This window comes from Haliotis cracherodii, unplaced genomic scaffold, assembly GCF_022045235.1.
Source record: "Haliotis cracherodii isolate W230 unplaced genomic scaffold, xgHalCrac1.p SCAF_4, whole genome shotgun sequence".
NCBI classification, from domain to species: Eukaryota; Metazoa; Mollusca; class Gastropoda; order Lepetellida; family Haliotidae; genus Haliotis; species Haliotis cracherodii.
In genome coordinates this window covers 59,807,334-59,820,094 of record NW_027266297.1, presented here as the reverse complement: position 1 = coordinate 59,820,094, position 12,761 = coordinate 59,807,334, and the positions used below count along the sequence as shown (strand labels likewise).

Here is a 12,761-nt window from a genome sequence, read left to right as displayed (position 1 = left end):
TTATATTCCAGGAAAAAACTATTAGGCCTTCTATCACCACTCCATTAGGTCTTATGTCGACTCTCCATTAGGTCTTATGTTGACTCTCAATTAGGTCTTATGTCGACTCTCCATTAGGTCTTATGTTGACTCTCCATTAGGCCTTCTATCGCCACTCCATTAGGTCTTATGTTGACACTCCATTAGGCCTTCTATCACCACTCCATTAGGTCTTATGTCGACTCTCCATTAGGTCTTATGTTGACTCTCCATTAGGTCTTATGTTGACACTCCATTAGGCCTTCTATCACCACTCCATTAGGTCTTATGTTGACACTCCATTAGGTCTTATGTTGGCTCTCCATTAGGTCTTATGTTGACTCTCCATTAGATCTTATGTTGACTCTCCATTAGGTCTTATGTTGACTCTCCATTAGGTCTTATGTCAACACTCCATTAGGTCTTATGTCGACACTCCATTAGGTCTTATGTTGACTCTCCATTAGGTCTTATGTTGACTCTCCATTAGGTCTTATGTTGACACTCCATTAGGTCTTATGTTGACACTCCATTAGGTCTTATGTTGACTCTCCATTAGGTCTTATGTCGACTCTCCATTAGGTCTTATGTCGACTCTCCATTAGGCCTTCTATCGCCACTCCATTAGGTCTTATGTCAACACTCCATTAGATCTTATGTCAACACTCCATTAGATCTTATGTCAACTCTCCATTAGGTCTTATGTTGATTCTTCATTAGGTCTTATGTCAACACTCCATTAGGTCTAATGTCGACACTCCATTAGGTCTTATGTCGACTCTCCGTTAGGCCTTATGTCGACACTCCATTAGGTCTTATGTTGACTCTCCATTAGGTCTTATGTCGACACTCCATTAGGTCTTATGTTGACTCTCCATTAGGTCTTATGTTGACCCTCCCGTAGCTCTTATGTCAACTCTCCATTAGGTCTTATGTCAACTCTCGATCAGGTGTTATGTTGACATTCCATTAGGTCTTATGTTGACTCTCCATTAGGTCTTATGTCAACTCTCCGTTAGGTCTTATGTTGACTCTCCATTAGGTCTTATGTTGACACTCCATTAGGTCTTATGTTGACTCTCCATTAGGTCTTATGTTGACTCTCCATTAGGTCTTATGTTGACTCTCCATTAGGTCTTATGTTGACTCTCCATTAGGTCTTATGTCGACACTCCATTAGGTCTTATGTCAACTCTCCATTAGGTCTTATGTCGACACTCCATTAGGTCTTATGTCGACACTCCATTAGGTCTTATGTTGACTCTCCATTAGGTCTTATGCTGACTCTCCATTAGATCTTATGTTGACTCTCCATTAGGTCTTATGTTGACTCTCCATTAGGTCTTATGTCAACACTCCATTAGGTCTTATGTCGACACTCCATTAGGTCTAATGTTGACTCTCCATTAGGTCTTATGTCAACTTTCCATTAGGTCTTATGTTGACTCTCCATTAGGTCTTATGTTGACTCTCCATTAGGTCTTATGTCAACTCTCCATTAGGTCTTATGTTGACTCTCCATTAGATCATTCCATTGGTCTATTACTACAGATTCAATGTACTTGTCATGATTACTCGGAAAACTGGTTACGATTTGATCAGAAATCATTTACAGTTATGTTTATGGCTGTCAATATCAATCTTGTCTCAATCTTAAAGAGACACTGAATCAGCCTTTTCCAACCGTGTGTCAGTGACGTAAATCATGTCATGTTGTAGTGCTATATTACTGACAATCACATCCAGTCACAAATACCAAGTATTGAATATACAGGAATCACTTTTAACACCAAATTCATTATTATTGGCCGTCTTGGTCATAAAAGTTTAATATTGTGATACACTTTGAAGCTCCAGTACCCATCCTTACTGAAGACTGCTCCTGTTTCAGGAGCTGCCCATGGGTCTGCTGGCTCTGTGTGAGGTGGCCAGACGAGCTGACAACAAGGCCAAGAACAGATACGGAAACATTGTTGCTTGTAAGTTGACAACAAGACTAAGTTTGGCAACTTTATCAACTATCATGTAAGAATTACACAAAGACAGATAGGAATAGTTTGTCATTAGTTTGATGACATCCTTACAATGTCAGCTTGCTGATGGGGTTAAGTAGCTTTGGTAGTGAAACCTCTGTCCCCTATCCTGATATTTCTGTCTCCTATACTGATATTGCTGTCCCCCTATCCCGATATTGTACGTCTCTGGGTATGTACTGAGACTACTTATGTGAGCATGTGTCTGGGTATGTACTGAGACTACTGATGTGAGCATGTCTCTGGGTATGTACTGACACTACTGATGTGAGCATGTCTCTGGGTATGTACTGAGACTACTGATGTGAGCATGTCTCTGGGTATGTACTGAGACTACTTATGTGAGCATGTCTCTGGGTATGTACTGACACTACTGATGTAAGCATGTGTCTGGGTATGTACTGAGACTACCAATGTGAGCATGTCTCTGGGTATGTACTGACACTACAGATGTGAGCATGTCTCTGGGTATGTACTGAGACTACCGATGTGAGCATGTGTCTGGGTATGTACTGACACTACCGATGTGAGCATGTGTCTGGGTATGCACTGACACTACTGATGTGAGCATGTGTCTGGGTATGTACTGAGACTACTGATGTGAGCATGTGTCTGGGTATGTACTGAGACTACCGATGTGAGCATGTCTCTGGGTATGTACTGACACTACCGATGTGAGCATGTGTCTGGGTATGTACTGAGACTACTGATGTGAGCATGTGTCTGGGTATGTCCTGAGACTACTGATGTGAGCATGTGTCTGGGTATGTACTGACACTACTGATGTGAGCATGTGTCTGGGTATGTACTGAGACTACTGATGTGAGCATGTGTCTGGGTATGTACTGACACTACCGATGTGAGCATGTATGTCTCTGGGTATGTACTGAGACTACTGATGTGAGCATGTGTCTGGGTATGTACTGAGACTACCGATGTGAGCATGTCTCTGGCTATGTACTGACACTACTGATGTGAGCATGTCTCTGGGTATGTACTGAGACTACCGATGTGAGCATGTCTCTGGGTATGTACTGACACTACCGATGTGAGCATGTCTCTGGGTATGTACTGACACTACTGATGTGAGCATGTCTCTGGGTATGTACTGAGACTACCGATGTGAGCATGTCTCTGGGTATGTACTGAGACTACCGATGTGAGCATGTGTCTGGGTATGTACTGAGACTACCGATGTGAGCATGTGTCTGGGTATGTACTGACACTACTGATGTGAGCATGTCTCTGGGTATGTACTGAGACTACCGATGTGAGCATGTGTCTGGGTATGTACTGAGACTACTGATGTGAGCATGTGTCTGGGTATGTACTGAGACTACCGATGTGAGCATGTCTCTGGGTATGTACTGAGACTACCGATGTGAGCATGTACGTCTCTGGGTATGTACTGAGACTACCGATGTGAGCATGTGTCTGGGTATGTACTGAGACTACCGATGTGAGCATGTCTCTGGGTATGTACTGACACTACCGATGTGAGCATGTGTCTGGGTATGTACTGAGACTACCGATGTGAACATGTGTCTGGGTATGTACTGAGACTACCGATGTGAGCATGTGTCTGGGTATGTACTGAGACTACTGATGTGAGCATGTACGTCTCTGGGTATGTACTGACACTACTGATGTGTGCATGTGTCTGGGTATGTACTGAGACTACCGATATGAGCATGTGTCTGGGTATGTACTGACACTACCGATGTGAGCATGTGTCTGGGTATGTACTGAGACTACCGATGTGAGCATGTCTCTGGGTATGTACTGACACTACAGATGTGAGCATGTGTCTGGGAATGTACTGAGACTACCGATGTGAGCATGTGTCTGGGTATGCACTGAGACTACTGATGTGAGCATGTGTCTGGGTATGTACTGAGACTACTGATGTGACTTCTTGTCTGTGTGTTCCAGATGACCATTCCAGGGTTACTTTAGACCCCATGACCAGTGAAGCCAACTCGGATTACGTCAACGCGAACTTCATGGATGTAAGTATGCAACTTGACATATAGAAACACAGTACTTGTGTTGCTGCAGTTGTTTGTAGATGAAATGAATGATGTGGATGAACTGATGAGTACGAAGTTCAATGTTGACAATAAATTTCTCAGATATTATGACTATTGACAAGGTGGTGGTTAGGGCTGGGACGGGTAACTTGGGTACTCGGGTCGGGTGGGTCCTGAGTAGGACTCGGGTAACCACTGGACTACCCGGACCTGTGGTTAGTCACGTGATGTATTGTTTAATGACAAAAATTATCTAAAACTCTATGGTTACACACTACAAGTCACTAATGTTCCCATTTCTTTCTGACAATGCGCCCATTCCTTCTGACTTTTATATGTTCGAATAAAGATAAAACTTCATGCAGTAAACATCAGTGTATGCATGACCAGATCGTTTTACACATGTTTCTAAATACATTTTGCCAGGGCTACGGTCAAACTTTTCCAAATCGGACACCTTGTACCTATCTCTAAATATCTACAACGGGTACCCGGGTAGGGTCAGGTAATAGGGTGGAGGGTACCTGGGTAGTAAATTTGGACTCGTCCCAGCCCTAGTGGTGGAATAGCCTCCTTGTTCAGAAGTTTGCTTGTTATTCCAAGGACACAAGTTCTTTTATTCACATGGCGACCGCCTCTGTGGTCTAGTGGTAGAGCGTCCGCCCGGAGAGTGGAAGGTCCGGGGTTCAATCCCCAGCTGCGTCATACCAAAAGACTTTTAAAGATGGTACTTGTTGTTACCGTGTCTTGCGCTCAGCATTAAGGGCTAAAACAAGGACTGGTCGGCTCTGACTCAGTATACTGAGTTGCGTCCCTTAGGCACGCCAGAAACCTATGATTGTGGGTTGGAATCCTGGTTTGCCCCGGATATGTTTCCAGGTTTGTCAGCACCATACCCGTGCTCTTGGGTTTCACCGAAGTGGTAAACGTCGGAGACCTGCATCACTTTGGTATGGGCTTTCCTCCCACATTAAGCTGACACACCTTGATATAACTGGAATACTGTTAAAAGCGGCATTAAACCAGACTCACTATTGTGCAAAGCATGCTAAACTTGAGTCCTATTTCATTAAATCGTTTGTGTTGTAGAAAACTCCAGTTCTTAAGTGTGTGTGTTGTGTGTTTCAGGGCTACAGCAAACAACATCAATACATTGCATCTCAAGGACCAAACAAGGCCATGATCCGAGACTTCTGGAGGATGGTTTGGCAGCAGAGAGTATGTAAGGTGGTCATGCTGACCAACCTAGTGGAGGCTTGTAAGGTAAGCATGTTGTTTGTTTGTTTGTTGTTTGACCAGTGTTGATGCAGCACTCACCAATATTTAAGCTGTATGACGGTGGTCTGTAAAAAATCGAGTCTGGACCAGACAATGCAGTGATCGACATCATGAGCATCGATCTAAAAGTTGTTATTTTGTTTTTGTTTATTTTGTGCAGAAAAAATGTGAGCAGTATTGGCCGGAGGAGGGAGGCATCAAGTACGGGGAGGTGACGGTCAGGATAGTGGACACGGCCAAGTATACTGACTACACCATCAGAACATTCGAAATATCACAGGTCAGCCAATACCTGGCACACTCAGTGTCAAAGTTGTGTCTCTTGGAGTCCATCCTCTTCATCTCCGGGGCGGGGCAGGCGGGTAGCCTAGTGGTTAAAGCGTTCGCTCGTCACACCGAAGACCCGGGTTTGATTCCCGACATGGGTACTATGCGTGAAGCCCATTTCTGGTGTCCCCCGCCGTCATATTGCTGCAATATTGCTAAAAGCGGCGTAAAACCATATTCACTCACTCACTCACTCACCTCCAAGGCTAGCTAGCATTTCCGTAACCCTGGATCCATTCCCATGGGCCTCGCAATCTCAAATTACCCACCCTTGATATTCATTAGCATATTACCGTCAAGATAAGGGAAAAGGGTAAGGGAGGCCACTCTTATTACCTTGAAACCAAAGCCACCACCAGTTTTATTGGACATGAGACATACTTACCATCAAAAGATTTCTGAGGGCTTTTATTTGCGTGTCAGTCAGTTTTTCAATGTTGAATTTCTCCCTAACTTGATCATAATCAATGGGACTAGCCAAACCAACATTGAGCATGTTGAGGCTTGTTTTGTAACTCGCATTCTGATTGGTACGTTAGACCTAGTAGAGTAGCCAATCAAATTGGCGTATGGAAATCAAGGGCAGGTAACGTGAGATTACGAGAACCACAGGGATGGATCTCGGGTTAGTGTAGGTTTACCGAAATGCGAGGCTGAAGATGAAGAGGATGCTTGATTTATGATTAACATGTTTTAACTGAATCGTATTAATAGAAGTTGGGTAGTAAAAAGAAAATGTAAAACTTTATGCATAACTTCTGGTTTATTGCATTTAGTGATGTTTCGATTTTGAGTCATACATCGTTATAAAGCTGGAGTGACGGTGTAAGAATCTACACTGAAATGTCACTTAATGCAATAAACTGAAGATGTGATCCATAAATTTTTTTGTTTTCTTATTCTTGTTTATAGTTTTTGTTTGTTATTTGAGGGATATTTCCACATCTTTGAGGGATATTTCCACATCTTTGAGGGATGGTCGGGTAGCCTAGTATTTAAAGCGTTCGCTGTTCACGCTGAAGACCCTAGTTCGATTCCTGACATGAGTACAATGTGTGAAGCCCATTTCTGGTGTCCCCTGCCGTGATATTGCTGGAACATTGCTAAAAACGGCCTAAAACCTCTCACTCACTCACTCACTCACTCACTCACTCACTCACTCACTCACTCACTCACTCACTCACTCACTCCATATCTTAGATTTGAGGATAAGTGTGATTTAGATCCTTTTGTATAATCTGTTACACTGTATCAGTCCATACTGTGACAACCAGGACATGAGGTGTTATGCCTTTGTAACTGCCACTCTGGATGTTTGTATTTACCTTGGTAATTCACTAAACTGTTTCAGCTTGAGATATCCCGTATAGTCAAGCAGTTCCACTTCACGACGTGGTCCGACCATGGTGCACCCACCTACCCCACGACCCTCCTCGCCTTCCGACGCAAGGTGCAGATGTACAACCCGGAGTCCTCCGCTCCCATCCTCTGTCACTGCAGGTACTAGCAGGCACACTCAGCAGGAAGCATTCTTATTGGTTTTCAGCATTATGATCCAGTCAATCATTGATCGTAACATGGCTTTTCAGGTTGCTGTTACCTTCAAATTGTTGCTGGATTAATGACGAATGGCGTATTATGATGTAGATATATTGTAAAAAAGTGCTTATCAAACTTGACTTGATCTGCTGTATTTCACTGCTTGGTGTATACAAAACCTGAATTGATCTGCTGTATTCAGTGCTGGGTGTATAAAAAAACTGAATTGACCTGCTGTATTTCAGTGCTGGGTGTATATAAAACCTGAATTGATCTGTATTTCAGTGCTGGGTGTATATAAAACCTGAATTGATCTGCTGTATTTCAGTGCTGGGTGTATATAAAACCTGAATTGATCTGCTACATTGCAGTGCTGGGTGTATATAAAACCTGAATTGAAATACTGTATACAGTGCTGGTAGTATATAAAACCTGAACTGATCTGCTGTGTTTCAGTGCTGGGATCGGCCGTACCGGGACGTACATCGCTCTTGACTACCTGCTGGAGCAGGCCCAGACAGAGGACCAGGTGGACGTCCTGTGTATCGCCCAGCTGATGAGGACCAACCGTGTCAACATGATCCAAACATGGGTAACTACAGCCTCACTCCAGGCCTTGCTACAACCAATGATATAACCAACCAATGTCTCCAGGCCTTGCTACAAACAATGATATAACCAATGTCTCCAGGCCTTGCTACAACCAATGATATAACCAATGTCTCCAGGCCTTGCTACAACCAATGATATAACCAACCAATGTCTCCAGGCCTTGCTACAACCAATGATATAACCAATGTCTCCAGGCCTTGCTACAACCAATGATATAACCAACCAATGTCTCCAGGCCTTGCTACAAACAATGATATAACCAATGTCTCCAGGCCTTGCTACAAACAATGATATAACCAATGTCTCCAGGCCTTGCTACAACCAATGATATAACCAATGTCTCCAGGCCTTGCTGCAGCCATTTATATCAGCAACATAAGAGATGGCCAAATGGATCGGATGGTCAGACTTGGTGACTTTGTTGATACCATGTCCCCGATGGCGTTACTCACAATATCTATCGATGCTCATGATATTAATCACTGGAATGTCTGGTCCAGATTCGATTATTTACAGACCGCCCTCATATGTCTGGAATATTGCTGAGTGCGGCGTTAGACAACACACCAACAACACCAACACAATATTAATCACTGGATTGTCTTATCCAGACTCAATTATTTAAAGACCATTGTCATATAGCCGGAATTTTGCTGAGTCTGGTGTTAAATAACAAGAGTGACTGAGTTGGGGTTAACGCCGCTTTTAACAGTATTACAGTTATATCATGTCGTGTCAGCTTAATGTGGGAGGAAAGCCCGAAGTGATACAGGTCTCAGACGTTTACCACTTTGGCGAAACCCACGAGCACAGGTATGGTGCTGACAAACCTAGAAACATAAACGGAGCCAACTGGGATTGGAACCCACAATCATAGGTTTCTGGTGTGCCCAAGGGACGCAACTCTGCACATCGAATCACAGCGCCTTAGACGACTGGGCTACCCGTGCCCCCTTAAATAACAAGAAGCAAACATACAAACCATAATAATCAATCATTATAATTATCCCAAGGTACTGGGATTCAACCCAATTGTCAAGCCAACATCCCTGGTTGAGTTCACAGCTGCATTCATTGTGTGAAGCTCATTCTTACTGGCCCTTTCTGGCCCTTACTGGCCCTTACTGGCCCTTACTGGCCTTTTCCTGTCTGCCTTGAATCCCCACAGGAGGCAGTGAATGAAGTTAATCTGTCTAAAAAAATAATTGGCGATGTAGTATATGTTTATATTCTCACTGACATGGAAAGTCTTGATCACTAATCATTTTTTTAAAATGATGAAGTAAATATTTTTACTGCTCTTTCTCTTTACGGTTATTGAACTAGTGAAGATGCGGGGTAGAATAGGTCTTCAGCAACCCATACTTGCCATATAAGGAAACTATGCTTGTTGTAAGAAGTGACTAACTGGATCGGGTGATCAGGTGTGCTGACCAGGTTGATGCAGTCATTGTATCCCAATTGTGTGGATCAATGCTCATGATGTCAGTCCCTGGATTGTCTGGTCCAGACTCGATTATTTACAGACCGCCATCATATAGCTGGAATATTGCCGAGTGCAGCGTTAAACAACAAACAAACAAACAGACAGACAAACAGACAGACAGACAGACAGACAGACAGACAGACAGACAAACAAACTTTACGGTTATTGGTAAGGACAGAATGATGACGTAACATTGACTGTGTCCTACCAGTGTTCGAAATACCTGTCTGCCCGACCCTCCGAGACGGGTTGATTTCAACTCGGGCTGCCAGATTTTCAAATCCCCCTGCCCGACGGTTGGGTGATATTTCATATGTGACAATATTCTAAATATTTCCAGATGATAATGATTAATTCACATGTAAAGATGAATGAGAAAATGTAACCAAAAAGAAATCCTGTTAGCTTATCCTGAGAAACATATGATTACAGTGGGCAGGCAGGTTTTGGTCAGGGCTGGCAAGTATTTCAGCTAGCCAGTCCTGTGGTCTGGCTGAAATTTTTGGGAGTTTCATACCCTGGTCCTACTCACTATTCCAGGAACAATATGCCTTTGTTTACGACGCTGTTCTTGAGGCTGTCAAATCAGGGGAGACAACTATAGCCAAGTCTGCATTCCGATCTACCTACCAAAATATGCTGAGCGCAGCCAACGAGGGGGACCCCAACAAACTTGAGGAACAGTACCAGGTAAGCTGGATACAAGTTACCGGAAATAGTCTTGTCAGGTTTTATAATTAGTTTTAGGGTCTTCTTCTGAAATAGAAATCTGGAAATAGAATGTTTATCCCAATACTGTATCAATACACAAACGATTTATCACAAGTCAATTTACTGAGTGTGGGCCAGTTTGATACTTAGTGTTGCCTTTGTGAAGGTTGAGATATAATGTTAAGGTAAAACTTATTACAGTAATTGATAAATGTATTACAATATGATATGAAGCCCATTGATACTAGTATATTTCTCAAAAGAAGTTAAGAACCACCAAATTCTTTCATCTTACTATAGTATATCTGTCATTGATGGTGAGGAGCTTATTTGCTATTAACATGATGGAAATACCTGCTTGTGTTGAGTTTGAATGTTCAGAATAGGGAAAGGGGATATTCAAGGGTTTAATGACAGGCCGTCAGTCACAGACAAGACACCTTTGACTTGCTAAAATAATAAATGCTTAAGTCCAGTGAAGCCTGTCTGCACAGTTGAGGCCTTTATTGAACGTGATTCCAGATTGTGTGGACTCTGTTCATTCCGAGAACATAACAGATGTCATGACTCGGTGACTTTCAGGATATTCACTACCCCCTGTGTTGTGTGACTGACCCCCTTGTGTTGTGTGACTGACCCCCCCCCCCCCCCCCCCCATGTGTTGTGTGACTGACCCCCCCTGTGTTGTGTGACTGACCCCCCCTGTGTTGTGTGACTGACTCCCCCTGTGTTGTGTGACTGACCCCCCGTGTTGTGTGACTGACCCCCCATGTTGTGTTACTGACCCCCCTGTGTTGTGTTACTGACCCCCTGTGTTGTGTGACTGACCCCCTATGTTACATGACTGACCCCCTATGTTACATGACTGACCCCCTGTGTTACATGACTGACCCCCCTGTGTTGTGTGACTCACCCCCTGTGTTGTGTGACTCACCCCCTATGTGACATGACTGACCCCCTATGTTACATGACTGACCCCCCTGTATTACGTGACTGACCCCTCTCTCCCTGCAGGTGCTACAGACCCTGTCTCCCACAGTGGAAAGAAGTGAGTGCTCTGCTGCCTTTGCCGAGGAGAACATGAACAAGAACCGATTCAAGAACATCTTGCCAGGTTAGTCAAGAGCAGACTGGCTTCTTCAGCTTCCTTGTGTTACTGTGTTACAGCTTTGATGTTGAGATGTAGCAGCCGAGTTGTGCCATACTATTCTGTGCTGGGCGGAGATGTCTCTTTGCCAGATATGACCCAGGTTTGATCCTCAAACAGTGAGCAGCACACCCATGAAGATGGTGGTCTGTGAAGTGATCACTGTATTCAAAATGTGTCATGCGAGGCTTTCCTCGCGCAATAGGCCACTCTGGGTGCCGTGCCGTGCCGTGACAGAGATAGTGTTCAAAGTGGCAATAGCTCCACTCACTCACGTACTACAATATTTTCCGAGTAGTGTTTATAGGTATTCTTCAGTTATTTACAGATTGTCAGTCTTTATCAACAACTTCAGTTAACTTCAGGTGAAAATATCACTTCAGTCCCACCGCATGACATTTGAACAGCTATTGTAAGAAGCTCATCTTGATTTTCAGTTTGCATGAGGGATTTTCATGAAATAGTTGCATGTATTTTGGAGTTATTGATTCAAACAATTATCCTTCAAGAATAATGTCAATTTGAAAACTTGAAACTTGAATCAGTTTGTTTTCAGGGTGTTCTTTAATCTGAGCATGTCATTAAACCTCTTGACCTTGAGTTCTTCACTTTCTCAGTCATTCGCAACGCTCCGTCTGTTTTTCTCAATGTAAGTTGTGAATGAATGAGGCCATGCTTGTATTGGCACAAGTGATGGCTTGATGCTTGAGTCACAGTCTCTTGTCTGCCACAGCATTGTGCTTCAGCATATCCAGCTGTGTGGCTTTCACAGTCGTTCAGCAAACAGGATTCATAAACGTTATAATCATGTACTCTCATCTTTAATGATGTTTTTGTTAATGAGTTTCTTCGATAGCTGTAAAGTTAAATGAAAAATAAGGAAATAATTGGCATGTAATTGATTGGAATGAATATTTGTAATGTCAACCAAGATAATTTTCGATAAGAAATATTTTAAGAGAATCAAGACTAGTGTGCTGTCATTCCTGAAGAAAGGCTTCTGTCGCTTAGGGGTGTCATTGATTTGAAATTTTAGTGTCGATACGTCTCAGAAGTATCATGATATATATTGATTAATAATAAGAGTAATTATTCTGGATGTGCATTGATAAAAGCTACCTACATGGACCTGCAATGTCTATGTCTGTCTAGGGGCAATGGGGTAGCCTAGTGGTTAAAGCATTGGCTTTGAATGCCGAAGACCCGGGCTCAATGGGTACAATGTGTGAAGCCCATTTTCGGGTGTCCCCTGCCGTGATATTGCTGGAATATTGCTAAAAGCGGCGTAAAACAATACTCACTCACTCACTCACTCACTCACTCACTCACTCAATGTCTGTCTAAACAGTAGAAATCTTAATAAATATAATAATTTCTGTGGCACTGAATTGTTACTTATGTGTCAATATTCAGAAATTTGTACAGTATCAACATTCAACATTTTCTGAAACATCAATATCACGATATACGATGACACCCCTACTGTCGCTTGAATTGAATTTATTGAATGGAATTGTGATTTACTAAAATTCCTATTAATATTTTCACCTCCCCAGTTTACTACTTACCACTTTGGAATG

At 43.0% G+C, this 12,761-nt stretch overlaps 1 protein-coding gene across 2 annotated transcripts in view; it reads left to right on the top strand.

Annotated features, from left to right (window-relative positions):
• Window positions 1–12,761, top strand: part of LOC139480348 (receptor-type tyrosine-protein phosphatase epsilon-like) — a 78,466-nt gene that overhangs the window by 52,082 nt on the left and 13,623 nt on the right. For both annotated transcript variants that reach the window (XM_071263411.1, XM_071263412.1), the window contains exons 11-18: window positions 1,910–1,997; window positions 3,984–4,060; window positions 5,210–5,344; window positions 5,520–5,639; window positions 7,038–7,186; window positions 7,682–7,817; window positions 9,864–10,013; window positions 11,049–11,148. In XM_071263411.1, coding sequence (XP_071119512.1) covers window positions 1,910–1,997; window positions 3,984–4,060; window positions 5,210–5,344; window positions 5,520–5,639; window positions 7,038–7,186; window positions 7,682–7,817; window positions 9,864–10,013; window positions 11,049–11,148 — 955 coding nt within the window. The remainder of the gene's footprint in view (window positions 1–1,909; window positions 1,998–3,983; window positions 4,061–5,209; window positions 5,345–5,519; window positions 5,640–7,037; window positions 7,187–7,681; window positions 7,818–9,863; window positions 10,014–11,048; window positions 11,149–12,761) is intronic.